Source organism: Penicillium daleae, assembly GCF_028827525.1.
Source record: "Penicillium daleae strain IBT 16125 chromosome Unknown utg000001l_segment0_segment0, whole genome shotgun sequence".
NCBI classification, from domain to species: Eukaryota; Fungi; Ascomycota; class Eurotiomycetes; order Eurotiales; family Aspergillaceae; genus Penicillium; species Penicillium daleae.
The window spans coordinates 2844126-2871272 of NW_026623149.1; the positions used below are offsets into that span (position 1 = coordinate 2844126).

At 48.3% G+C, this 27147-nt stretch overlaps 6 protein-coding genes across 6 annotated transcripts; 4 read left to right on the top strand and 2 right to left on the bottom strand.

Moving 5' to 3' along the window:
- Positions 1–3471: 3471 nt before the first annotated feature.
- Positions 3472–5899, top strand: N7458_000919 (phosphatidylinositol-3-phosphate-binding protein BEM1; the record flags this gene model as incomplete). Its single annotated transcript, XM_056904313.1, has 4 exons — positions 3472–3477; positions 3619–3720; positions 3829–4887; positions 4976–5899. 4 exons carry the CDS (start codon positions 3472–3474, stop codon positions 5897–5899), a joined length of 2091 nt encoding a protein of 696 aa, XP_056772080.1.
- A 1049-nt stretch (positions 5900–6948) lies between these two features.
- N7458_000920 (AFG1/ZapE family ATPase) lies at positions 6949–8858 on the top strand (the record flags this gene model as incomplete). Its single annotated transcript, XM_056904314.1, has 4 exons — positions 6949–7327; positions 7393–7846; positions 7917–8433; positions 8511–8858. 4 exons carry the CDS (start codon positions 6949–6951, stop codon positions 8856–8858), a joined length of 1698 nt encoding a protein of 565 aa, XP_056772081.1.
- A 4727-nt stretch (positions 8859–13585) lies between these two features.
- On the top strand, positions 13586–14330 carry N7458_000921 (uncharacterized protein; the record flags this gene model as incomplete). The annotated part of the gene is made up of 2 exons (XM_056904315.1): positions 13586–13825; positions 13887–14330. The coding sequence occupies 2 exons, from the start codon at positions 13586–13588 to the stop codon at positions 14328–14330; spliced, it is 684 nt and encodes a 227-aa protein (XP_056772082.1).
- A 3840-nt stretch (positions 14331–18170) lies between these two features.
- N7458_000922 (RTA1 like protein-domain-containing protein) lies at positions 18171–19294 on the bottom strand (the record flags this gene model as incomplete). Its single annotated transcript, XM_056904316.1, has 5 exons — positions 18171–18185; positions 18274–18375; positions 18684–18699; positions 18762–19172; positions 19224–19294. 5 exons carry the CDS (start codon positions 19292–19294, stop codon positions 18171–18173), a joined length of 615 nt encoding a protein of 204 aa, XP_056772083.1.
- Positions 19295–23484: 4190 nt separating this feature from the next.
- N7458_000923 (uncharacterized protein) lies at positions 23485–24660 on the top strand (the record flags this gene model as incomplete). Its single annotated transcript, XM_056904317.1, has 4 exons — positions 23485–23504; positions 23585–23790; positions 23847–24109; positions 24166–24660. The coding sequence occupies 4 exons, from the start codon at positions 23485–23487 to the stop codon at positions 24658–24660; spliced, it is 984 nt and encodes a 327-aa protein (XP_056772084.1).
- Positions 24661–25238: 578 nt separating this feature from the next.
- On the bottom strand, positions 25239–26487 carry N7458_000924 (amidohydrolase family protein; the record flags this gene model as incomplete). The annotated part of the gene is made up of 5 exons (XM_056904318.1): positions 25239–25708; positions 25767–25889; positions 25943–26053; positions 26104–26221; positions 26290–26487. The coding sequence occupies 5 exons, from the start codon at positions 26485–26487 to the stop codon at positions 25239–25241; spliced, it is 1020 nt and encodes a 339-aa protein (XP_056772085.1).
- Positions 26488–27147: the final 660 nt, after the last annotated feature.

Consider the following 27147-nt stretch of genomic DNA (forward strand, 5'->3'; position numbering starts at 1 on the left):
GCCGGGCCCATCCCTGTTCTCGACCTGTTCTCATCCCGAATTATTTCCCCTCCTCATTAATCACACATTAGGCTGGCCGCCATTGGAGTTCACACTCGTGGATCCAAATTTATCTCCAAGCAGCTGCAGGCAATATTGGTCCATCCATTTCATTCGAAGCGACCGGCGTTCTCACCTGCATTGTTTTTCCCTTTCTGACGAACGCAAAGCATGTTCGTCCGCATTCCACATCTTAGGCGTTGCAGTTTCCTCTCTTCCTTCTACATCTCTTATTCTCCTATTCTCCCGGACTTTTCTCCTGTGGCGTTCAGTGTCCGTCCCGCGGAGTCGAGTTCGTGTCGTGATCATCATCCTGCGGCACACTCGGACCCGCAACCATACTAATACCCCCCGAATGAGTTTTTGTTGGATTTTCTTTCTGGGTCAAGGGTGGTGAATGCGGTATGCGCCGTTGCGCATTGTTGATTGATATTTGTGGGGTATCGAGGCGCCCGAGTAGATTTTGTTTTTGTTTTCTGCCTATTTACCTCGTTTATCTACAGCCATCAATAAAAATTACCAGAGTACAGTGGAAGTTCATCAGGATCGTTACTAATGGTTGTCGTAGAAAAACCTTGGTATCCGACACCTGATGCCAGTATCTTGTCTACTGTACTATATTGACACCCGATTCACCAGGCCACATACTAATCAATTCGGAACCGTAAGACCAAGCCTTGCTAACCATCATCCCATTCAACCACCGTACCACTCTTCCATCCATCTTCCATTTCCGTTTCCGTTTCCGTTTATTCCATTGAATTCACATCCTCGATCCCCCTTCCCACGGAACTCCCCCCTCGCCGCCCCACCGCGTGGGTCCCACACGCCGCCACCCATGGACGCCCCCCGCCAGCATCGGCGGTGACTGGCGCAACCAAGCTCACCGGGACTCCATCGTGTGCTTCGAGAAGATTGCCTAGGCGAGGGGGTGGAAAATTGGGTTGGAAGTTGAAATAGGTGGGGTTGGGCCCAGGTAAATGTGAGTTACTTGACTACACTACAGTATGGTTCGTACGTAGTGAAGTGTGTGGTGGGGGGAGGGGAGGAGTGGAGTGTGTAGGTACACGCTTACTTTTGAGTCTGGATAGTTATGGATATGAGACTGGGAATTTGTAATTGGGTTCTGTACCGGCGGAGAAATGGTTTAAGTTAACTTTTAAGGGGCCCCTCATCGGTACCCGCCGATGATGGGGATGGAGGATCTGGATGGGTGTGGTTGTGGCTTTTCTTGAGGGTGTATTTTAGCTGGTAGCTCGCTAGTTGTGGAAGTACCCTAGCACAGTATCGTATATTGGTACGGCCGTGGTTGTATAGTAGAGAAAAATGATAGATCCATCGAGCCCTGCCATGGGATGCTAAAGTATCTATAGGCTTTTCCTCCGTTGTGAGCCAAGTTGGTACTAAATCTACTGTGTGTACTGGATCTGCAGTGTAAGTTTCACGATGCGCCGGGCTGCAGGAGGCTTGATGTCATTGCATTGATCGGCGGTGCTGCGAACTGCGGCTGAGCGTTTCTTCAGCTGTGGTGGTGTATCCAATGAGGTTTGCGAACTACTGCAGTTTTTATTTTTGAGTGCGGGTATGGGGGACTGCGTATAGTTACTCCTGTAAGTGAGGAGGATGATGGGTGCTCTCGATGGATTGTGCCGAGGGGGAATGCAGGTTCAGCTTAATATGTACTCGAGAGGTATACTAGTAGAGCCTCGACTGTGGGAGGGCTGGACTAAGTACTGTATACAAGGTGTGAGGCAGCCGACCGATACACATTTACAGTAGATCTTCCTCTTAATCATTATATCATGGATCAAGGATCTCATCTCCGCTTGCGAGCAAGGCTCTTTGGCATAGAAACATAAAGCAAGGTACAGTAGGGAATTAAAATTAAAGCATACATACGCTGTGATCTATGATTTGTGCTTGTACATCGTGAACTGCGTCGAGGACCCATCCAAGGCTGCAGACAGCCCCAGAATTAATCTATGTTTAATTAACTTATTTCCAGCCCAACCAGGTCGAGACCGTTCGAGTAACACTTTAATCTAGCTCATGATATCATGTACAGTCTGACAAAACGTCTGGAAACATTCTTTGTTCCACTCTGCCGATCGCTCTCGAATATGATGTCTCCATCTTTTTCGCCTGTGTACACATCCAGGCTCTCAATTTCCTGGCCCCAGCGTATCCTCTCAAAGAAAACCGCCCCGCGGATCTAAGCGGGTTTCGGATGAAACGTCGTCAGAGCCATGGGCCCAGTGGATGACGGACCACGGGTTGGTGGGGTGGGGAGTGGGAAGAACTGAAGTAGGAAAATGATGGATCATTTTTTGGTTTCGGCGTCTGGAAATGCCCCGGGTTGCCGATGCCAACGATCTTGGTGGCTAGCCAGTGCAGCGTATAGTCGTCCATCCTCATGGTGGTGAATGCTGATTAGTGTTCAGTGGCCACAGGAACAAAGGGGCCAGTCTGGAGGGGCCAGTAGCCGCCCCAAGCTGACGAGGTCGGTGCCCAACGGGGACTCGGTGGACCCGGCGGTAGTGGAGATCGCGTGGTCTGTGAATTTTACAATTTCCGTGACGGTTCTGCAGTTTTTGGGGGCTCTTATGATTATCAAGAGAATGGACACGGTGGATTGGTATACCTACTTATACTACAGACTTATACTACAGACACCGGAGCCTATTCCTATCTTCATCTTCTTGAGACTGGGGCTGTAGTTGGGTATCGTGTCTCAATGTATACTTGCATACGTTGTATGTCGATATGGTAGCGCGCCAAACTGGGAGATTGCCAAACTGGGAGATTGCCAAACTGGGAGATTGCCACAGGCACGCTCGTGCTGCATCCACGGTCGTTGGTCCCAAACTCTCGGAGACCATGTTTGAGGGACTATAACGCCCCTCGAGGATGTTCGTGAGTCGCATTATTCCGCTTTATATCCATATATCCATAGATTCCATCACTGTGTCCTCCGCTGGCCTATAGCCTACAACCTATAACCTATAGCTCTCCTCCATACTCCGCTCCTCAGTGACGATCTATTCTTGTCGCTTCGCAAATATCACAATCCAGCCTGTGGTTGGAACCCCAATAATCCGCAGCGCCTCTCTCTCGCTCTCGCTCTCTCTTTCTCTCTTCATCTCCTTCTTCTATAGGTGGCCAGAGGTTAATGTAGTAGTTGACCTTCTCTCTTATTACTCCATCGCGTGCCTGCCTTTTTTTCCTTTTCCTACCTTCTCTTCCTTCTCCTCCTGCTACTACCCAAATGGCCCTGGGTATACTGCTGACCTGAGAGAAGAAAAAAAAGAAATCCTTTTCCTCTCCTTTCCACACGCCCTCTTTCTCCTCTCTTTCATCATTTTCTTCCACCTTCCCTTGAGCAATCCTGGTTGGCCCTGAATACATTCCTCCCTCCTTCTCTTCCCTTCCGCGATGAAGGTGAGTGTCCGATCCCCCGCCCCTCTCTCTCCTTCTCCAGCCTCTCTCTCTCTCTCTCTCTCTCGTTCGGACGTGTCGCAGACCACTCCGGAAGATTACGTCTCGTGTGTCGTTAAATTAACCCGGTCCCGCCCAATATAGGCCATCCGGCGCTCCTTGAAGGGGGAGAAAGATCCCAAGCATCATCATCACCATATCTCCATCACTCCCAAGTCGGCCATTGCCATCCTGCCGCCCAAAAAGGTGAGTCGTTTGTTGTTGTTGTTGTTGTTGTTGGCATTCCCCCTTCTCTCTCGCTCTCTCCCTGTCCTCTCTGTCCCCTGTTTCCTTGATCCTTCCGGCCCCTCCCAGCCACCAACTCTCTCTGTCCCTCTCTCTCCCCCTACCGTCCCCAAACAAAAGGGAACACAAAAACGCCCCTCGGTTGCGATCTCGCACTACCGCCACTATTCAACTGGACGGTCTCATACCCACTCTCCCTCCTCCCACTTCTTTTTCCCACCCCTCCGTTATCAGTGCGCTCCTCCGGTTCCCACTACTCCCCCAATCCATGGTTCCTCCCCCCTTTCTGTGCGCTGGAACTTGACAACAACACCAACACTCTCCCTGAAAACAAAGACCAAAGCTGACCCCCGTCGCTGCTTGTGCGCGCACCAGGTCATCAAAGCGCTTTACGACTACACTCCCGAACCCGGGACCACCCAGGAATTGGCCTTTAGCAAGGGCGACTTCTTCCACGTTATTAGTAGGGAGGACGACTCGGACTGGTACGAAGCGTGCAATCCGCTCATCCCTAGTGCCCGAGGGCTCGTTCCCGTCTCCTTCTTCGAAGTCATCGGCAAAAACGAAAGGGATAGTGGGGGGTCCGTGGATCTACATAAAAAGGACCACCACGATTCTGGCTTTTCCGACCGCAGTCCCACCTCCGATTCTTCCACCAACACCACCCGACAAGGCGCGTTCAGAATGTCTGCCCTCGGAAAAGGCCAGGGCGCCATGGTCTACGGCATCGTCCAGTATGATTTCCAGGCCGAGCGACCTGATGAATTGGATGCGCGCGCTGGCGAGGCCATCATCGTCATCGCCCAGTCGAACCCGGAGTGGTTTGTGGCCAAGCCCATCGGTCGTCTCGGCGGCCCAGGCTTGATCCCCGTCTCATTTATTGAATTGCGCGATATGCAGAGTGGTCAGGCGGTGACTGATCCACTGGAGGCGGTGCGCCGTGCGGGTGTGCCCAAGGTAGAGGAGTGGAAGAAGATGACCGCCGAGTACAAGAACAGCAGCATCACGCTGGGCAAACTGGAGCCCTCTGGTGGCAGCGTTCTCACGGTGACTGCGGGCATGGACAAGATGTCTATGGGCGGATCGCACCAGAGTGCGGGCCACATGAGTCAGAATGGCAACTCCTCTGTAAGTTAGGATCAGTGGGATGGATCTCATTGTCGCTTGCGACTTTCCACATTGATCAATAACTAATCGCATTGTGATGTTTCGTTAGGGATACCACCAGCGCAATGCCAGCAAGGGCACTATCGCTGGCCAAACCGCTATGGGTCAATCGCAAGGCTACCCGCCCCTTCTTGCACCCGTCGCCGCCTCCATCCCCCGTTACTGCTTCGACAACGACAAGTACTGGTACATCATCGAGGCGAAGATGGAAGACGGCCGGTGCTGGGAATTGTCGCGCTACTACCACGACTTTTACGATTTCCAGATCGCCCTTCTCACCCAGTTCGAAGATGAAGCCGGTAACCGTGGCCGCCCGCGCACTCTACCATTCATGCCCGGCCCCGTCACCCACGTCACGGATGCCATCTCCAACGGTCGTCGCCAGAATCTCGACGAGTACATCAAGAAGCTCCTTTCCATGCCCCCACACATCGCCCGCTGCCAACTAGTACGGCAGCTATTCGCTCCGCGCCAGGGTGATTTCGAAATCGACCCGACCGCCTTTGGCGAGGAGGCACGCTATTCCGACCAATCGCACCACTCTTCCTCCGGTCTGGAACCCTCGCAGAGCGTCTCCCGCCAGTCTTCACAGGTGCCCATGAACGCCGGGCCCGACCGCGCATCGCAGCAGCGCGCCCAGGGCGCTGCCCCGGCCACATACGCCAACGGCGGTCCTCCTCCAATGAATCGTCAGCCCAGCTCCCTGACGCAGGTGTCGAGCACGTCCAACTCTAGCGCGATGAAGGTCAAGGTGTTCTTCCAGGACGACCTGATCGCCATCCGCATTCCATCGGGTGTGAGTCTGCAGCACCTCAAGGACAAGCTGTGTGATCGACTTAAGATCCAGGAGGATATCATCGTGCAGTACCGCGATGAGTCCTCGGGGACTTATGTCGACCTGCAATCAGACGCGGATCTGGAGAGCGCGATGCAGCGCAACACCAAGTTGACATTGTTCGTCAACATTGCATAAATGGAGCGAGCTTCTGATGTGCTCTTTCTCGACCCCTTTGGGTATTTTGTTGTGTTTTGTTCGACCATTGTCATAGACCTCTTCTACCTCTCCCTCCCGTTTCCTTTCTCCATCTTTCTGGGTGCATCGGCGTTCCGGCATCTCTTCTTTCGGGAGGACTCTCATCCCAAGTCCTCCATTTGCCTTTTTCAGCGATGAGCTTCTTTTCTGTGTTCCTTTCAGGGGAGGATGATCATCGCGATGTTATGAGTATGATGTGTGATGTTTGGCATGTCTTCTTTATTTTCATTCGCGATTCTCTCACGTTTTCAACATCTTTCAGTCATATTGTTACCTATCCTGGTCACCGCTGTTCTCGTCTTATCCTTACTTTCATCTTGTTTGATGTTCGACCAGCCTTCTGATTTCCAATCTGTACAGCTCACATCTGAGCCACCGAGTTCATTTCTTCACGTCTTCTTTGTGTGGGTGACATACCCTGAGTGCTTTTGCTTTTGTCTGCTACAGTGACTTGTACATATGCTCTCTTTCTTGTGCATATACAGGGAAGGCTTCTGGACTGATTTATATCCTAGTTGGCAGTACTATACCAATATATCTAACTGTATAACTATTGAACTTTGGTCTTTGGCAGAGTGCCTATGAAAATTACAGATCACGTGACTCGGCATCTCGGCCGGGATGCCTTTTTGCCTCAGGAACGGCCACCCTTCGGAAGCCAGATCAATAGCCGGTTCCTCGACTTTAGCCTTACTTTTATTTCCCTGTCGATTTGTAGATATCCTTTGAGCCTTCATTCCAGCTTTCTTCTTCATTTCTCTTGGACTCCTGGCTTGTGTTGCTATTTCTGTCCTTCGTCGAGGGCCTTGTGCTGCCCTATCCGCTCTCTGTACGGAGTACTTCGTCTACTTCGCCGCTTCCCCGGAAGAAAACAATTCCTGCGGCGATACCTCGGCTACGACTTTCGCCCGCCATCCATTCACACTTGCCCGTCACTCCACGGGTCTCACACTCCCCACACCCACTGTACATACACATCATCTACACAAATGAGGCGACCTCCAGCAAAACTCTGCGCGGACTGCGTCCCTTGCGCGGTGCGGCGGTCCCATGGCACGCGGGTTGCGCCGTTGCCCCGAAGCATCGCGAATGAGAAATCTCTTGGTCTGCGGCCGATGGCATACTCAACTCTGACGAGGCTTCCGCAACGAACTGGTCTGCAATCGTCTGTGCCTACGAACCTGATCACGGTGCCTGTGAATACAAGTCTCCTGCAGAAGCGGGGTCTGGCTACCGCCGCCGAGGGGGTTGCGCCTTCAGAGGCTCTCTCCGAGACGAAAGTGTCGGGTGCGCCGCAGGATGGTCCGATGAGGGAGTATGATATACGCGTGCAGGAGGGTCGACTACGGGATGACTCGTACCAGCGAGGTAAGCAGGGCCTTGAAGCAGCCCCGTGCCCTGGTCCAAGAGCTAATGCAAACTCTCTCCACCAGGAATTATCCAGAACCTCCAAGACCTATATGAAGCATTGAAATATTACAACGCCCCCGCCGTCATTCACCCCAGCGTGGAATCGCTCGACCCCCAACCTAAAAAGTCCTTCTTCGGGTCCCTGTTCGGCTCCGCTGCCACCAAGCCTGCAGTTTCTACGGCGCCCGAGGGCCTGCCGAAGGGCCTGTATATGTATGGTGATGTGGGATGCGGCAAGACCATGTTGATGGATCTGTTTTTTGATACGCTGCCGCCGAATATCAAGACCAAGACTCGCATCCATTTTCATAATTTCATGCAGGATGTACATAAGCGGATGCATGTGGTCAAGATGAAGTTTGGGAATGATTTTGATGCGTTGCCGCTTGTTGCGGCGGATATTGCGGAGACGGCGAGTGTGTTGTGTTTTGACGAGTTTCAGTGTACAGACGTTGCGGATGCTATGATTTTGCGGAGGTGAGTACGAGGTCTTCATGTACTCGATCTTCTTAATCTGCATATGCTAACCCGGATATATCTACGCCAGACTCCTCCAATTCCTCCAATCTCACGGCGTCGTCCTCGTCACAACATCTAACCGTCACCCAGACGATCTATACAAAAACGGCATTCAGCGCGAATCCTTCATCCCCTGCATTACTCTCCTCAAAACCGCCCTGAACGTTATCAACCTCAACTCTCCAACCGACTATCGCAAGATCCCCCGTCCCCCAGCAGCTGTCTACCACCACCCGCTGGGCGCAGACGCAGACCAGCACGCCAGAAAGTGGTTCGAGTTCCTGGGTGACCCTATTAACGACCCACCCCACGCGACCACCCAGGTTGTCTGGGGCCGCAAGATCCAAGTCCCGCAGGCCAGTGGCAAGGCCGCTCTTTTCACCTTTGACCAATTAATTGGAACGGCCACCGGCGCGGCGGATTACCTCGAGCTGGTGCGGCATTACGATGCATTCATCGTTACGAACGTGCCCGGGATGAGCCTCAACCAGCGTGATCTTGCTCGACGCTTCATCACTTTTATCGATGCGGTATACGAAAGCAGGGTTCGTCTTCCTACTCACAAAGCCCCAATACACCACTTTACAACCCTACTAATTCTAACTTAATCTGTTGGCCACAGGCAAAACTCGTCCTAACAACAGAAGTCCCCCTAACAAACCTCTTCCTCTCCCAATCCGACCTCAAAGACACCCTCAAAGCGGAAGGCGACCACTCCGACCTCTCCGACGCCATGCGCAACCTCATGGATGACCTGGGCATGTCCGTGCAAGCGCTGAAGAACACGTCCATCTTCAGCGGTGACGAGGAGCGGTTCGCGTTTGCACGAGCGTTGTCCCGGCTTTCGGAGATGGGGAGTCGCGAGTGGGTTGAGCGCGGACTCGGGGTTGGGAAGACGGATGTTGAGGGGCAGCAGGAGAGGGAGGCTTGGTTGAAGACTAGGAGTCATTGGAGTGAGGACAATATGTAGCCCTAGGTTGATGACTGGTGACCTCGAGACAGAGCTGTGCTTATAGCTTCCAGGGAGCGGGATGGTGGTGGTGGAGGGGGGGGGGGGAAGGGGTTTTTATGAAATGGATGTTTCCATTGCGCGTGTTAAATAGACCTTGATATCATGTGTAGATAAATTTTGTACTTCTCTTATGAGATTGGTTCTAATATGGTTATCGAACGGTGACTAGGATATTCGGCTAAGCTTCAGCTTTACCAACCAAGTTAAGCGCCCCGTTAGTGAAGCTTGCATTAATCCATAGTTGGCCTAAGTTTCCTTCTGGTCTTTTCCTCTACATCGCCAGTACTCAACACCCGTTTACTTTATTATCTCCTTCATTCTTTAGACCCCTACCAAACAGAACTGATCACACATCTTAGCCATGCCGAGATCCGTTCAACACTGGCCGGGGGAATCCCCAGTTCCATCAACCCACACCCAGAAACACATATATCTTTGGACCAGATCAAGGAGGGCTCCAGGTCGGGTTTTGGATAGGTCAGCGAAAGATCCATAACAAAGACATCAAGCTGGTTCTGACTAAAGCACTATCCCCCCTGCCTAAGCGGTCCCTTAACCTACCCTGCGCTCTGCGAGCCATAGTATAGTACCTATTTAGGGATTTACGCTGGCTTCGTGTGATGATTTATCATCCTGCTGGCATATTGAGAGGGAAAATCTCCGTAACTCGGACAAACGCCTCTCCATTTCAAACTTTCTTACGGCCGTACATCTGTGGAGTTACGAGGTAATCTTATACAGAACATGCCACAACGGAGAGACACCAACACATGGTGGACCCAATGGAGAACAGTACACCAGTTACATGTGCCATGAATAGTCCTTTTCCGAGTCTCTAATGGCCGAACCAGCGATTTTGCTAATCTCGTGCGATGAAACAACCTGGCCAGCAGAAGGGTACCTAAGGGTTCACCTGCCAAGGCACAAATACCTCGCACATTGGTGTGGGGCCATCCCGGAATCGTAACGAGGTAGACCTTTCGGCCGTACCAGTTAACCAGGCCACGAGCTCGTATTTATCGCTCTCCCTGATACATTTACTGATTACTTCTAGGATATTTTTAGGAGGAGAATCTGTCCTTTTCAACGTATAAGAGCTGACAGACAGCTCAAAAATTTTGGTTGACTTTCGACACAGACAATCTCATTTTTATCACCATGCATTATTTCTTACTTTCCCTTACTGTCACTTTCATCCTCGGCATTGCTACTGCAGACTCAAAACCGAACTCTTTCGACTCCTGGCAGCAAAGCCTCCCCACTTGCGCTCAACCATGCTTCCAAACCTTTTACTCTAGTAGCGTGGGTACTTCCTGCGCTAGTGATGCAAACTCCAGCACCCAGTTATCCGACCTACAATGTGTTTGCACTGCGATGGAGGCAAATCTCGATAATGGGGGGAATACGGCAGTCCAATGCTCTGCTTCGAAGTGTGGGTCCAACAACAACATAACTTCGGAGATAACAGCAGGCTTGCAGGGTCTGGCTAGTATGTGCTCAGAGGCTGAGGGGAATGCCACAAGCCCAAGCTCGAGTTCAAGCTCAAGCTCAACGTCGACTACAAACGCAACGGCAACAACCACTACATCCCTATCGACGACCCATACCTCGGGATCCACAAGTAAGTGATCCATTCTACTATATTAATACCTGTTTCACTTTCCATCCAAGATGGGTAGCATATAGTGGCCGTAAGCAAATGAATCTGACGGCCTCATGCGAGAAAAACAGTGACGATAACAAAGCCGACCTTCTGGATGTGGATAGCTGGGGCGTTCTTTAGCAGTGGCCTACTTGCATAAACTGAAAGTGTTTGGTACAGGATGTGTAAATATGGGACCTAGACGTGATAACACAGGTAGTGGGTGGGGTGGTTGCATTCAGATGAGGAATGTCCCAATTTTACAATTACAATAATGGTAATCTAATTATGTAAGCTTACAATAACTGTGTTTTCTAAATTTTGAAGTAAAATTGAGTTTAAATAGTTCTTTTGAATATCGTGAATATACGTAACGGCTCAGTTGTAGGTAAACGCACAGGCTCGGAACGTAGGTATAGAGAGTTGACTTCATTTCTCTTAGAGAACGAATATTCTAACATGAAGAGATCTGTCCGCCTACAATATATGACACCAACATTGATCCAAGTAGAAAGTACAGTATTCATTTGCTAGTCTACGGAGATCCTCGATATATATAGTAAACCTTACTGTTTTTCAAAATCAGATTTAGCGGATCCGGAAGATGTTCTGTAGACGATGCCTTAAAGTGAGTATAGACGCAAACTGGAGTACCGGCAGGTATTTTTGCCGAAAACGGGCAGCATGCTTGACAAGAGGCGGGCGAAGCCGGTTGTCATCGGTGGGTTCAAGAAGGACTATTTGGAAACTCCGATGTTGATTTTGTGGGAAAGTGTCTTAGTATCAAAGGAGATTTCGTGCGAGGGCCTGTAATCTAGGGAGTAGACTCTCTGAGAAGTAAGCTCCTTTGGCATCGCAAAGTCACATTAGTAAAGGTGGCTGGGAGACTCGCGAACCACCTTTATGGGAAGGTATTTCGGAGGCAGTTCATCTGGAAGCTGAAGTTCTAAAATGTTCGTCGTAATGATTTATTCCGTTAATTTCGTTATGCATAACGCTTACACCCATGCCAAACCGTCACGTTGGGTTTCCCACATGGGCCGACAACTGATTTCGATACCTTTGTTGTACTTACTGCGTGGTGCAGTTTTATTGATCAATTATAAACTGGGAATATCGTCATGAACACTACAAGGAAGGTGTTACTTATACGACGTATTAACCATCAAAGCAAGATATCAAATGGTTGATACGTGAGGTGGTAGGCAAACCAATCTCTTGTCGAGATATGGGTAATTTCAGATGGATCCATACAGATTTCTTTTGTGTTTTGTTCAGTAAAATTGATATTCTTGGCAATTTGAGTATTGTAGCTACGAGGATCGGCACCATCCATGGGTATTTCAACCTACACCTGGCGCATACTTTTTTCTCTTCCATCAGTCAACTGTATCATTCCGAATTTGTTCCGTTTGACCTTATCCTCACCTCATCCGTCTATTCTATTTACTAGTCCATACTGTTTTGGCTTGCCCAGACAAGCCCTTTCATCCTTACCGCCTCCTGTTCCGCCTACAGTGTCAACACTGCTGTACAGAGTGATATTATATTGAATTACTCCCTACACACGCATATACGCATCTGATATCTCAATCAATTAGCTATATTTTGTGTAGATATTGCTACCAAATAGCGTGGTCCTGTCAAAAAAGCTTACACTAGCCCTTGCGAGGGCGTGTATGTGAGCGACGCACTATCAAATGGAGGTACAAACGCGTTCATAGGCGCTGCCCCTGAACTCCTCTTAGGTATTAGATATACTATCAAAAATGGACCTGAGCGCTCAAGGGTGAGTCTCAACCTCATTTCAGTCGTCTGAAGAAGCTTATTAAAGATGATAAAGCCCGATTCTGCATGTTATCATTGAACCGCCGCGTGTGGCCTAGGATGACCTACTTTCAAAGGTATCTTATAAGGTCAAAAGATTCAGTTTGGCTTTTATTGAACGCCGAAAGTATACGAAAGTGACGATGTTTCTGGACGCCATATTTCACTGAGATACACAGAGTAAATACCGATGCACCAATACAATGTATGAATAGGTCTGAATTGCTAAAAGGCTCTCATACATAACTAATCTTGTCGGACATAGAGTACAGTGGCAGTGCAAAAGCTGAAACTATTTCCTTAATGCCAAGTTTTCTGCTAGGCAAGATATCACTCAAGAGGCTAGATTTAAAGTACAACAACCTAGTATTTCGTATACAACCCATGTCCCTCAATCATTGCCTCTACCCCGTGAGAGATTGTAAGCGATAAATTAGCTTCTATATCAGGCGTCATCTGTAGGAAGTAGGTGGTATTAGGCGGTGGGTGATAGGCGGTGAGGAGGAAATTGTTTCAAACTTTTGCACTCCCACCATAGTTATATCCTGCCTCCCGGTATCCGCCTATTTTGCAGCATTCTGGCATATCTTCCTGCCCTCCAGCCATTCCATTTCGATACTCACCCTCGTTGGATCGAGGATGTCCGCATAAAATAGCTGAGGAACAAATTGACGTAATCGATTGATTGATTGATTGAAGAACTCTCGAGGAGATTGCTGTTCAAAGCGTCCCACCCCCAAGGGCTAGTATTGACGTGCTACGACGCAGGTATTCCGAATTGACCCAGTTAACCGTAGGAAATATACGTGGATTGGGTAGACGCTGGGTCAGGCGGACCGGTAACGAACTAAAATACCACCTTTGAACTTGGCATACAGTGGCCGTTCGTTAGTATTTGGGACGCACGCCCACTGGCAGAAAGATAAGTGGGCCAGGTACCATGTTCCAATTCTAATGAACGCTGACTGTATTATACAATCAGCACTTACGGCCGTAACAGGCCCCGGCTCGATGGCTGTCGGAAACATTCTGATTATTCTAATACCAGATGAGCTGCTGGCTCGGCCGTAAGGAGATGGAAAAAAATTGTTCCGCTTACCTCGAGGCTCGAGCTAGAATACGCCAGCGTCCGGTTATGTGACAAATATTAGATATAAACAATTATGATGTCTCTAGATAACCGCTGAGCTCTCTCTTCATAGTTTCAGCTTGAAATATGGCACAATCCACCCAAACACGACCCTTACAGGTTGGAGTGTTATTGATAAGCGATCTAGTCCAACTTCTGGACTTGGCCCCGATTGACCTCCTCACGACCCTTCAGCCGGAGTACCTCAATGCTTGTGGTCTTCCAGAAGAGATAGTTTCCCTCGGTATAAGGAGCGAAATTCACTACATTACCGAGGATGGTGAGAAACCAGTGAAAATGACCAGTGGCGTCAGAATTCAGCCTACGGTGGGTAGCGAGCCAGACAGGCCAGTCAAGAAATGGCTGCTAATTCCATAACTTTTGAAAGATATCTATATCAGAATCGCCATCGCTGGATATCCTCCTTCTTCCCGGTCCGCATCCATTACATGAACCCTCTCCTGCCGTCGTCCAATTCTTGCTTAGCACATCGAAGAAGGTATCAGCGATACTGGCGATCTGTACGGGAACGATGACACTGGCCCGTGCTGGTGTCCTGGATGACATCCCATCTGCATGCCCTAGGCTTATGCTTCCACTGATGGAGAAAACTATCCCCCAAGTGCGGTGGCAGAAGAAACGATATGTTCGACACGCGAATATTTGGACAAGTGCCGAAGTAACAAATGGTCTGGATATGATGCAAGCATACCTTCGCAGCGCCTATCCTCCGGTGATTGTAGAGCTTGCACTCTCTTTGAATAATATGTTTGATCGCGGAGAAACCTTTGATGGAGATGAAGAGCACTCGATGCTGCGACAGGTGGTGTAGATGGTTGGTTGATAGTGGCTGCAAATGTTGAATGGCCCACATGTTAGACAGTGAGGGGATGGGTGAATTTATGATGCAACTACGCAATGTATTATCGCGTCTAGTTCCTGTTGGAGATTCAAAGTCTAAGGCGGGATATTTCGTTGACGGCTATGCTCTATATTACAATCTTCTGCTGTAAGAAGGTGCATATATGCGTAAAACACACTGGAATAATGTTGGCTACCATAGTCCATCAAGCTGCGAATTGTGGACAAATTCCTGAGTAGGAAAATATTACTAGGGGGAGAATGGTGGCCTCTATCCTTCCTCTTTAATGGCATGATAATGGCAAGAAGCGGGGTTGTGCTCAACATCTCACGACCCCAACCCACGGTCATATAAAAATACCGGGCAGAAGAATTCGTTTCTCGAATCACTTAGCCCCTGGTACAGGGACGCTTCTTTTCTTTAATGGCTTTTTGAACTTCAACTTACCTTATGCCATGCCCATTATAGTTAAGCTGCCCTTGAGCCAGCCGTCGCGTACTCACACCGCTTCCCAGTATGGGTGCGCGACGCTGTAACAGTCAATTTGATGCTATTCACACAATCTATCAACGCATTAGCTGGCTATCTAGAAGAAATAACTCTGTTGCACTACACTCGCTACTTTTGTTTCTCACTCACCTGCGCAGGCATAGGTAGTACCCCCACACCATAGACTTTCTCATGCTGTTTAGCTAACCTTCTCTCCTCTGCGAGAGCTATCCTTGTCCTTTTTCACTGTAATTGGTCGATTGACATCGCGTATACATAATATACCGTCTGGGGAGCGACTTGATCTATCAGTTAGTGTATTTGAGCTGGAGGGGTACCTGTGCGCATCTCATTCGACCGAACTCACTGTTCGCAATAGCGATGTGTTCCGTAACGATTGTGTTCATATATTCGATGGAGGTTCCGATGTAGCTTCGGTGTAAAGGAGGAGTTATATCCGTGTTAGGCGACGAGAGGGCTGTTTCAGGTAGTGTAGTCCCGCCATATGCATCGGGATCAGGTGCGGCTTGTTTTGGTAGTTCTGGTAGCTGGTTATCTAGGTTGCTAACAACCTACCTAACGTCAACCAGCCTGATACAAAGTTCTTTAAACTTTCCATCCGAAGTCTGTAGCCACCAGTTAATAAATTCTTCTTTATTCAGGGTTAAACATAGTGCCAAATTATTCCTGCGATCGGGACCAACCTGTTGTCGACAAGGAGGGATTGCACTCCGCCGGCTTTTCTGTCCAAATTTACATTTGTTCGAATCCCCTATAATCTTGAGACGGATTACATGATATAGATAGATAGAGGCGTTTAAATGTCCATTAACAGGACCGAAGAAAGGCTGAATATATTATGATAATGACTAAGAGAAAGGGTAAATAGTTATTATAGGATTTTGTGGTTTATAATAAAACCTGATACGAGGGGAAGCTCAATGCAGCCTGGTCGACACAGGCAAGTCGAGGCACGAGAGAGAGAGAGAGCAAGAAACAGAGTCGTAAGTAGAGGAAGAACAAACCCCTAACAGCGAAGCTGCCGTAAGAGAGAATATAGGGAAGGAATCAAACTGTTGGTAAACGCCCTACCAACAGTAGTCCAGCAGCCTCAATAGAAGAAATGGATAAACTTCACGTCCACAAACAAGAACTAGAAAGATGAGAGGGAAGGCTTCGCGGGAAATACGTCGATGTTCAACCTTCTTCGCCCTTCGTGTGTTGTGCTGTATATGGCGTGTATTCTCTATATATATTTCACTTGCCCGCTCTAAAGTAAACAATTTCCGCAGAAATCTCCCAAAGCAAACCAGACAACAGACAGCAAAACAGGAACGAGTAGGCTACATAATGTCACTGGATTCCCCACTCCAATATGTACGTAATTGTGTATATATACTCATATTTTCGCTACCAAACGGTGCGCTTCATCGTACTTTACGAATTACTAGTCGACCAGATCGAAAACAACTTTGATTATCATACATTATAGATTAAAAAGAGAATAATCAAGCTCGGCCTCTCAGGATGTCCATAAATTCCATGTAGTATACCCACTAAATACACGACAGTATACCCTACATTTCCATTAACGTAATCGACCACCGAGCCGTCCACACCAGCGAGTCGTCCACTTTTCCATCCATCTCTCAATCATTTCCAACACGCCGATTCTCCACCACTACTTTGCAAAATGTCTCTTTCCCAAGAAAATATCGAATACAAATGGCACTTACAACTTATAGAAGCAAAAGAATTCGGTCGAAATCAAGGGCCGTTGCAATATTTGACGAGCCTAAATCTACCCTTCTCGATCGGTTCAAAGGAATCAACCCACGGTCGGAAACACGCGCCAACGGCCATATGTTGACGGTGATTGAAGAAGAAGTGCTGGGTAAGCAGCTGCTAGATGCAGATAAGCGAGGCTTTCCAATTCGACCAGAGTACATACGTGGAATGGCACATACCTTGCTTCGTGAGCGTACACAGGTCTTAACTGTAGAACTTCGTATTAACTGGACCTACAAATTTGTCAACCGCCATGATGAGGCTGCATACAAGATATAATGGAAGGATTACATATCAGCGTGCAAAGCAGGGGGACCCACGGGTTATTCGGGACTGGTTCGAGTCTGTACAAGCGGCTATCACGGAACAAGGTATTCACGAAGATGATATCTGGAATTTTGACGAGACCGGCTTTGCAATGGGACTCTGGTCAACATCGAAGGTTATTACTGCAGTAAAGCGAAGTGAAAGATCTCGTACGGCTATCCAGGGGGATCGTGAATGGGTTACAATTCTTGAATCTATAAGCTTCAAGGGGATTCATATACCGCCGCTTATCATTTTGAAAGCATCAACCCATCAGGCTGCTCGGTATCAAGACCCTATACTTCTGAAGGACTGGCGGTTTGCAACCAGCGAGAATAGCTGGACAAAAGGTACAATAGGAGGTATTTGAACCACAATCCAGGCGCTATTCAACTGGTGCGCAGAGATTGCTTATTCTCGATGGATATGGGAGTCATCTGACTACGGATTTTTATATTTTCTGGGGTTTTCGGCCCGCTTAAGCGCGCATATGGGAAACTACTTGAAGGGATGATGACGGTTGGTAACAACCACATCGACAAGGAAGACTTTCTTTCCCTATATCCACCTGCTCGTGAAAAGGTATTCAACGCAACGAATATATGCAGTGGCTTCGCAGGGACTGGCCTCAAGCATTTCAACTTCGTACGCCGATACCACCATTGGTCGAAGACTCAACCTCATCCGCTGTTCAAACTCCTTACAACCTCCGCAAGTTAGACCTAAGGTTCGTAGATTGCGAAAAAGTCCTATTTCACGAACACTCTCTAGCAGCCTGATGTCTCATATTAGCCACCTTGAAAAGGCCACCCAGATGGCAATGAATGTGAACAACCGTCTTCAATAGGAAATGAGGAGTCTACGGGCTGAGAATGAGCAGAAAGGCAGGAAGAAGGCAAGAAAGCATGCAAGCATTGGTAATGACACCATTTTAGGTGTCCAAGAAGGGCGCGATCGCGTTCAGCAGCTGAATGAGCATGTTGAGCAGCCTGATCTACCCTCTACTGTCCGTCGACAGCGAGCTCCATCACGCTGTAGTGGCTGCAACACTATTGGATAAACTACAAGGAGTTGTCCTAACAAATAACTGTATAATTAACTTACCAGATAGTACAATTTAATTGTGGCTATGGTAAAAATACTTCAAATTTATCGTGGACAGGGGAAAAGTGGACGATTAGGTGGTTGATTACGTTAATCCGCAATGCACTGCCCGACTACGTAGCACTACATAGCACGGTCCTATAGGAAACGTCAGGTACTTAGTTGAGATAAAGGATTCACGAATACCCCTGACGAATTAAATCATGAACCTAACAATAGCGCCTACTTCTCGCTCGACTGGATACATCATCTCGAGGAATTGCGAAGGCCCATCGACCACTATCAGATCGGGGGTATCGGGTTGACCTTCCCGAAGCCGCCTGGCACGCTAAGAGAATATTTACCAAGTTATCATGACAGGACTCCTAGACTCAAGGCGCGCCACTAAGAAGATATCTAATAGTCGAATCCGTAGTTTGCGGATATATTATCCTGTTAATCCTAGTCAAAAGATGTAGGACTCAAGTGGGTACCCTAAAGCACTCTCTTTCCTTTCCTGATTATGTCATTGTGGGTGTGGGAGATTGAACCCGAATGAAGTCCTCATTTCAGCTCTGTGGAATTGACACTGGTGTATTCATGATCTTCCCTTTCCCTAAAGATAAATCCTGGGTGACCAATGCATAAGGAAAATACCGCGACCACAATGAGACTGTATTGCGTTAGTAGCCAGAAGAAAGTTAGGAGATTGAATGACAAATCAGGTTCACTTACACTCCCTCGAGGCCAATAAATAAACCCTCGTTGGATATCAAACTGCCACTAGTATAGCCCTCCTTCAGCTCATCTGCACGGAAGATGCAACGGGCAAGAGTGGTCAGAACGGCGAGAAGTAGAAAGCCGAAGAAAAGCTTTCCGCGAGTACCGATGTTTCTGGCGCTGTCTGATGACAGGTATCTGATTACAAAGTCGCTAAATAGCCCGAGGAACACGAAAAGCATAACGACTTGCAAGATCAATCCAGCCATCGCAATGTCAACCCCGATTTGACTGGAGCCTGAGGAAGAAGCAGATAGCCCACCGCCGGCACCCTGAAGGCCAAGGGATATGATGTCGGAAGGAATGAAAACCCAGTATAAATACCTTGGAGGAAATCTTGCCAACTTCGGAGAGTAGTGATTGATACTAAAATACATCAGATATTTTCGCCCATGAGCTGATGGGAGCACAACTTACGTTTGAGCGAGGGTCACATAAATAGCAGCGCAAAAAAATACCGGTGCTTGCGTGATGCAAACTACTGTCATGTCAGCTCCTGCGATAACCGGAAGGTACAAGGGCGCAAGCCTAGGAGTCGCCAGGGGAGTTGATACTAATTTGGAGAATGAATGCCGCAAAGCTCCACGGATTATAGTACATAAGGACACGCCCGATGTAGCCAGCAGTCTCATGGGTACAGCCTAGTACCATGCACCACATATACCACCAGGATTTCCATCTAAATCCCAGGTAGATATGAATTGCCATTGATAAATTGAAAAGGGCAATAAAGACGACATTTGCTGCCAAAGATGGCCGATATCCATATACACTTTGTTTTATCGAGCAAAGCTGCGAGTAGCAAAGTAAGCACCATTCCTCAAATCATCCGTTATTCCTTACGTCAAGGGTACAGTTGGCGTTAGGACCAAACGTAACGAAGTGCTGAGAATCTGACATTCTGGCGGGTGACGTTCAATGAATCGTGAATGAATAAAGCCAGGGAGAAGCCTGGCGTGGGCACTAATAGAGAAGCACTCGACGGAGCCGCAGAGGATTTATATTTTTCAGGGCTACCCCGGAGAAGCCCCTGTGACCCGTGCAATCTGAAATCCACCTCCTCGGAGATCAAGTTATACGTGGGCTTTTTCTAATGGCTAGGAAACTTGAACTGCCCCCTTGATAACGCCACAATTGACATCGAGTACGAACAGCAAGCCTTGGCAGATTATACGGCCGTAAAGATTCACTTTCAATATCAATAGACCCACCAAAGGATGAGCCAATCATAATCGTTGTGTGAAGGTTCCACCAGATCTACGTTTGCGACTGGGTGGGGTCGTAATCTCTTTTTGCTTTCTTGGCAAGAAACATTATTGCTAAATTGTACCCGTGTCGTAGCAAACTATCTAAAATCCCCCCTGGGACTATGAGATGCTTGATAGTTCTTCAATTAATCAAATCAATCGGCTTTTACAGAAACGTGCTACGAACAAGAACAGTCGGGTATGTGAGGCCTCGTGGAAAGGCGAGAAAACTCCTTCATAATGCGATGATTAACAGATATTCCGTTTCTAATGTAGTATATGCAAAGGGCCTGGTACACTGCGTCACAATCCGGACGACAGAGTTAGCTGAAACGATATTGCAACAACAGCTGAGTCGATATTTACCCTCGTTCAGGTACACGATCCTCACGAGGCATCTTTCTCCCCGATTGTGCGCCTTTGCTAGTGCCGTCACTAATTACTTAACTACTAGTGTCATTTCTTATTAACTGTTGTTACCGTTCAGCTGATAGAGATACAGCTTAGGCAAAGCGCTACCTGCCAATAGCTACGGAATACCGTGAGTATCCATGTAAACATCAGAGACTCGCAAGAGACATAAGCTGTGGCTCTCTGGATATAATGCTTCCGGGAGTATTAAGGGCAGGAGGACCGTCCACTGGAGGACCGTCCGCTGGATCGACAGAGCGTCTTTCATCGTAGAGGCATAGGAGCCTAGTCAGAATGTGAATAAAGTGCCGGTATCTACGCACATAATAGAATAACCCCGCAAAATATCTAAATCTGTAAGTCGCAAGAGACCAGGGGCAGCATATTCAGGATTTGCCCAAGATAACCCTGCGTCCACTAATCGACCAATCACCTCACCCACGACCTAAATATTGCAGTTCCTAAAGACTTAGTTATCCATCCTACTGCTTGGTAATCCTGAAAATAACTAACGTAATCCACAGTCATTCGGAACACAGCCATTCGGAACACCCCATCCAAAATCGCGTCTTCCTACCTACCTACCTTCTTCAACGAACTACTATGCCACCAATTCGCTCTGAATCTCAGCAGAAATCGGCTAATCGGGAAGGAAAGATCTTATTAGCCCTTGATGATATGAAAAATGGCCGCATCAAATCTCTCCGCGCAGCAGCGAAGCTATACGAAATACCGCTCACAACACTACATTCGCGCTTACACGGTCAAACCTCACGCGAAGATAAACGCCCGCCTGGCCATCAACTGACCCAATACGAAGAGGGTTCGCTTGTTGAATGGATTCTCTCTATGGATTCGCGTGGAGCAGCGCCTAGGCCCGCTACCGTGAGAGAAATGGCTAATATCTTACTGGCTAAACGCGGTAGCCACCCTCCGCCTACAGTCGGTGTTAATTGGCCATCAAATTTTATTAAACGTCGCGATGAGCTTCGTACACGCTTCTCGAGACGCTACGACTACCAGCGCGCCCTAAACTAAGACCCGAAATCGCTATGAGAGTGGTTTACGACCGTACAGCGCGTTATCGACGAGAACGGTATACTAGCGGAGGATATCTACAACTTTGATGAGACGGGATTTGCAATGGGCCTTGTTTCGGCGCAGAAGGTAGTTACGCGAGCCGAATACTACGGTCGGCGATCGATACTACAGCCAGGAAATCGCGAATGGGTCACTGCTATCGAAGCAATTTGCGCAGATGGCTATTCGCTACCGCCATGTGTGGTTTTTACAGGCAAAGTAGCTATTGCTGGCTGGTTTGATAATCTACCACACAATTGGCGATTTGAAGTATCCAATAATGGCTGGACTACCGATGAGATTGGCCTACGCTGGCTAGAAAAGCTATTTATCCCATCAACGAATTCGCGTGTAAGTGGCCGATTTCGGCTACTAATTCTTGATGGCCATGGTAGCCACCTTACGCCCCAATTCGACCGATTATGCGCAGAAAACGATATTATACCTCTTTGTATGCCTGCGCATCCATCGCATCCACTACAACCACTAGATGTTGGCTTTTTGCAGTGCTAAAGCGCGCGTACGGTCGCTTCGTAAGCGATCATGCGCGTAGAGGATATAATCATATCGATAAATTCGATTTCCTAGAAGACTACCAACGCGCGCGGCAGGAAGCCTACCAATCAAGCACTATTCAAAATAGCCTCGCAGCTAGTGGCCTAGTGCCAATCGATGCAGAAAGAGTGCTCTCGAAGCTTAATATCTCTCTACGAACTCCGTCACCACCAAGCCCGCCAAGCAGTAGATCTAGCCAATTTATACCAAAGACGCCTAGAACTATCGTTCAGCTACAAAAGCAATCTTCGATGCTGATAGATCTACTACACCAGCGGTCACAAAGCCCTCCGAGCCCAATCAAAACCATGCTAGATCAGATTATCAAGGGCACTGCACTATCGCTACACAACGCTGCATTACTCGCGCAAGATAATGCGAATCTACGCGCAGCCAATGAGAAGATCGTCAAGAAGCGCAATCGGTCGCATAAGCGGATACCCTGCCATGAGGGTTTGACCGTTGAAGAGGGCATACAGCTAGTTGCGCAGCTAGATTTACCACCAGAAGCGCCTGTGGTAGAATCGCATACGCAGGGCGAATTGCCTATTCAGGCAGATCGGCGGGCTACTAGGGCTCCGCCTAGGTGTAGTGGGTGTAGGGAGATTGGCCATAGGATCAATACATGTAAAAATCGCCATATTTAAATTACTTAATACGTTTTCGTTGACATATCCTGATTTAAAATTCTGTAATGGGAGTGGGTGTTCCGAATGGCTGTGTTCCGAATGGCTGTGTTCCGAATGGCTGTGTTCCGAATGGCTGTGTTCCGAATGACTGTGGATTACGTTAATAAAGTGGGGAAGCTCAAGGTAGCCTGGTCGGCACAGGCAGGTCGAGGCACGAGAGAGATGAAGAGGGACAGAGTAGTAGGCAGAGGCAGAACAAACCCCAAACAGCGAAGCTGCCGTAAGAGTGGTAATAGGATGATTGAATCGCATGTCGAGTTTGTGTTCGTCTAGGATTGGAGTGCCTGGTCGGAATTTGAAATCCCGCAATATTTCCACTACTGAAGTGTAAACATTTGTCAGCCTGCATGTCACCCACAAGTCAATCTGTGTCGGGGTTAGCTCTCGGAAATGCGGCATTTACGTAGGACGGCTTGTTCAGGAAACGTATGACGCCCCAGAGTATTGTTGATTAGCATTTGATTGCTCAGACCTTTGTCAGGCATGCGACAGAGATTCATCCGCAATCGGACTTGGATCCTACGGCCGTAAGAGCCGTTGAGTACTGTGCTTACCAATTTGGATTGACTTAACATCACGACGTCGAGGTTGCTGTCGGCAGTCGACGCATGTTATGTACAAAAGACGCTGAATCTTCAAGCCATATCAAGTAGATACAACATATACTCGCTCAACTTCAAGTCAACTGCCACCATCATGATTGCAAAAATATTCGTGTAGGTGCTCCGTTCCATGACAGTCTGGTGTGGAAGCGCAAGTCATCTGCAGGTGAACTGATCGGCGATATACTCCGCAGTACGGGAATCACAGGCTACATTGGGGGCCAGACCGTGGTCCATTTACTTCGCAAACGCCCTGATGTGAGCGTAACTGCGCTTGTTCGCAATGAGAGACAAGCGGCTGCTGTCAAAGCCGTCTTGCCACAGGTCAACACCGTTATCGGCCATCTTGATAGTGTGGATATCCTTGCACGTCTGAGCGCGGAATCCGACATTGTACTTCGTGTGTAAACCCCTTCACCTATCAGGGGGACGTTAGCTAACAACCTGTGCCGACAGAATGCGCCTCCGCAGATCACCCTGTCGCTGTCGCAGCCATTATCAAAGGGATTAAGTCCAAGCCCGGCGGGAGCGCCCCGGGCGTTCTCATCCACACCTCCGGCACGGGTATACTGTGTGACCCGGACCAGGATTACGGTGCACCGCCCGACAGGGAATATGACGATGTCGCTGATATTAAAATCATCACCAAATTCCCGCTAAAACGGTCGCACCGGAACGTTGACAAGCTCGTGCTCGAGGCGTCCGCGGGCGATGACCCAGTTGAGAACGCTAAGATCAAAACATCCATCATTTGCCCTCCCACCATCTACGGAAGGGAGATGGCCCCGTTCGAATCCGCAGCGTCCAACTTCCGGATCTAGCTAACGCCGCCCTTCGCCGGGGTGGGTCGCTGACTGTCAATAAGGGGGAGAATGAATGGTGCAATGTGCACGTTGCAGATCTAGCCGACGCCTATGTTCTTCTCGTTGAAGAAGCCCTGAAAGGGGGTGGAAGGGCAGACTGGAATACAGAGGGGTACTACTTCGTTGAAAATGGTCGCCATGTTTGGAAGGAATTAGCGAAGGCCGTTGCTGAGGATGGTTTTAAAAAGGGGTACTTCAAAAGCGAAAAGGTGGATATCCTCTCCGTGGAGGAAACGCTGGAGGCGCAGTCAACCCCGCATCCCGGACCATATATTTGGGGCGTCAATTCGCTGGGACATGCGAGTCGCATTAAGTCTCTGGGGTGGAAGGCTCAGAAACCATCGATATGGGAGTACGTGTCGGAAGCTGTTGATATAGAAGCTCATGCACTGGGGCTGCGTAAATAGGCTATTAGTAGGGGAGCTAGGAAGCCGTCGCCTATTATGTAACAGGGGCTAGGGCCAACTATATATATTCATTGCAAACACAAGGCAACAGTGTCTATTCATACTGCACTATTTGAGAGTTTCATTGAGGAGTGGTCTACAGTCCTTTTTAATAGGTTTGTATGTACTGAAAACAAGCATTAAGTATTATTGAAGCAAGCTAAAATGGTCACATCGCAATTGAACGAATGAGATCAAGAGGCTTGATTGGTTAAGACGGAGTCACTGATTAAATATTCCTTGAACGAGACGATTTAGGGCAAGCTGAAAACCCTACTGAACACTCCGCGTATCACCAATGAATCCAAAAGAAGATAATTTATCATAGAAAAGCGAGGCGACATCAATGATTTTGAACGAATCACATATTTGTGGAAAATTTACAACACATCTATATATATTGTGTTTACCACTAGAGAGAGACTAGAATTACTAGGTATACTATTATCCTCGAAACAGATATAATTTTCCTTTTTCAATCTTCTGAAACTTAATTTTCACAATTCTAAACGCAAAAAATCTCGTAGCTTGGAAACACTTTAACGAAGCGCAGCATACAATTTCGCAAGGCGTGGGAACAGCTCTAGGGAATTCTCACGCAGAATACCCTCCATCTCTGCCTCGTCATAAAGTCCCGAATCTTTGGGCGCATTGTAGCCGTCCAAATAAGTGATATTGTCATCGCGCTTGGTGTACGGGTAGTCAGTTGCGTAGAGCAGACGCTTCGACGAAATACCGAGATCTTGTATAATTGGGTACTGCATGGGGGAGGAGATGCTGGTGTCAAAGTAAATATTCTTCGTCGCCAAAAGCTCACGCATAGTCAGACCCTCATTTGTCTTGGTGATGACATTGTCAAGATGCTGACGGCCGATTCGGTCAGCCAGGTACGGGAATGCGCCGCCGTTGTGGGAGAAGAGGAAGCGGATGTCCGGATGGCGGACGAGGATACTGGAGTGGATGATGCTTGTGATGGCGCGGGCGGTGTCGAAGGGGAATTCCTGCACGACTGTGTGTTACTGGATCAGTGGCACGCCCGACCATTAAATACTGCATGATTGACTTACATGGGCCAAAGTTTAGGTGCTCTGGCATGATCGTGTCCGCTGGGTGAATGAAGACGACTGCGCGAAGCTTGTTGATCTCAGCCCACACGGGCTCAAAAGCGGGATCACCCAGATAGCGCTGGCCTAGATGAATCGTTAGCTAGGATGGAGCTGATACGATGGTGGTGACTGTATACCCATAGCGGTGGTCACAGCGAAACCATCCGGGGGGATTAGAGCGGAGGATGCTTCGCGGATAAAGGTTAATGTCTCCCGAATATGCGGCAGCGGAAGAACAGCGAAACAGCCTTGTTACAACGTTAATAGTGTCCCTATACCTTGCGGTGGGGGCCCATACCAAACCGGAGAGGATTGAAAGAAACGTATTCAAGCTGAGCCTGGAAAGACTTGCGGCATAATTCGAGGAAATCGGGGGCAGTGTAACCGTTGTGCCACTCGGACTTGATAGATGGAGTCTTGAGGACAAATACAAAATCACGTTAGGAGTCGAATCCAATACTAGGGTAATTTTCATAAGACATACAATAACAGCGGTCTGAATACCAACTTCGTCCATATACTGGATATGCTCTTGCGGCGTGGAGGGGAATGGGGAATAGTTGAGATTGTAGGAATTGTTCTCAAACTCGGACTGCAACTCCGGGACAGTTCCCGGAAAACAATGATGATGGACATCGATACGTCCGAGGCCGGTAAAAGCAGTTGAACGTTGTCCAGACATGATGTGGTCAAATACTTTGATGCGAAAACAAGTCTTCACAGTTTCATCATTCCATGACACTGCAACATCACTAGATATAGTCACACTGCTTTCTCCGACAGCCGACGTCCAATCCACCACCGCCGGCTGGTGAAAGGCCACTGCGGTCTCCCGGGCCGAAGCTATCGGACGCTATCCCCGTCGCTCACACTGTGATACTAACACCCATCACGTATTAGTTACCTGGAGTGGGGTGCTTTGTAAGTGCCTGAAATTGGCGAGAAGGACGAAATCGTGTAATACTCGGTCTTCTAGGCAGTGTTTAGAATTCAGCCTTGAATTCCAGCTGGATTACAGCCGACTTTATGGTAGAGAACTGATCTGTTTACTCTATGGTTGAGGCTTACCTGTGGCATTGACTACATGCCCCTTTCATGCGTGGGCAGTTCATAATGCAAAAAATCTATCTATCAATCAAACATGTATACCTGCTTGCTACTAACTGCAGGGAGATCTTATCAGGATAGCGAGGATTGTGTAGATACGGTCCTTATAATCTACAAACGCTAGGTATAATCTTCGTGATTTATCTACGTTCAGTATATAGCCCCTTTATTTCTTTAAGATTCGCTTCTCGAAGCCGCTTAATACTGCGATAATTTTTCTCTTGTAGGTTTATGA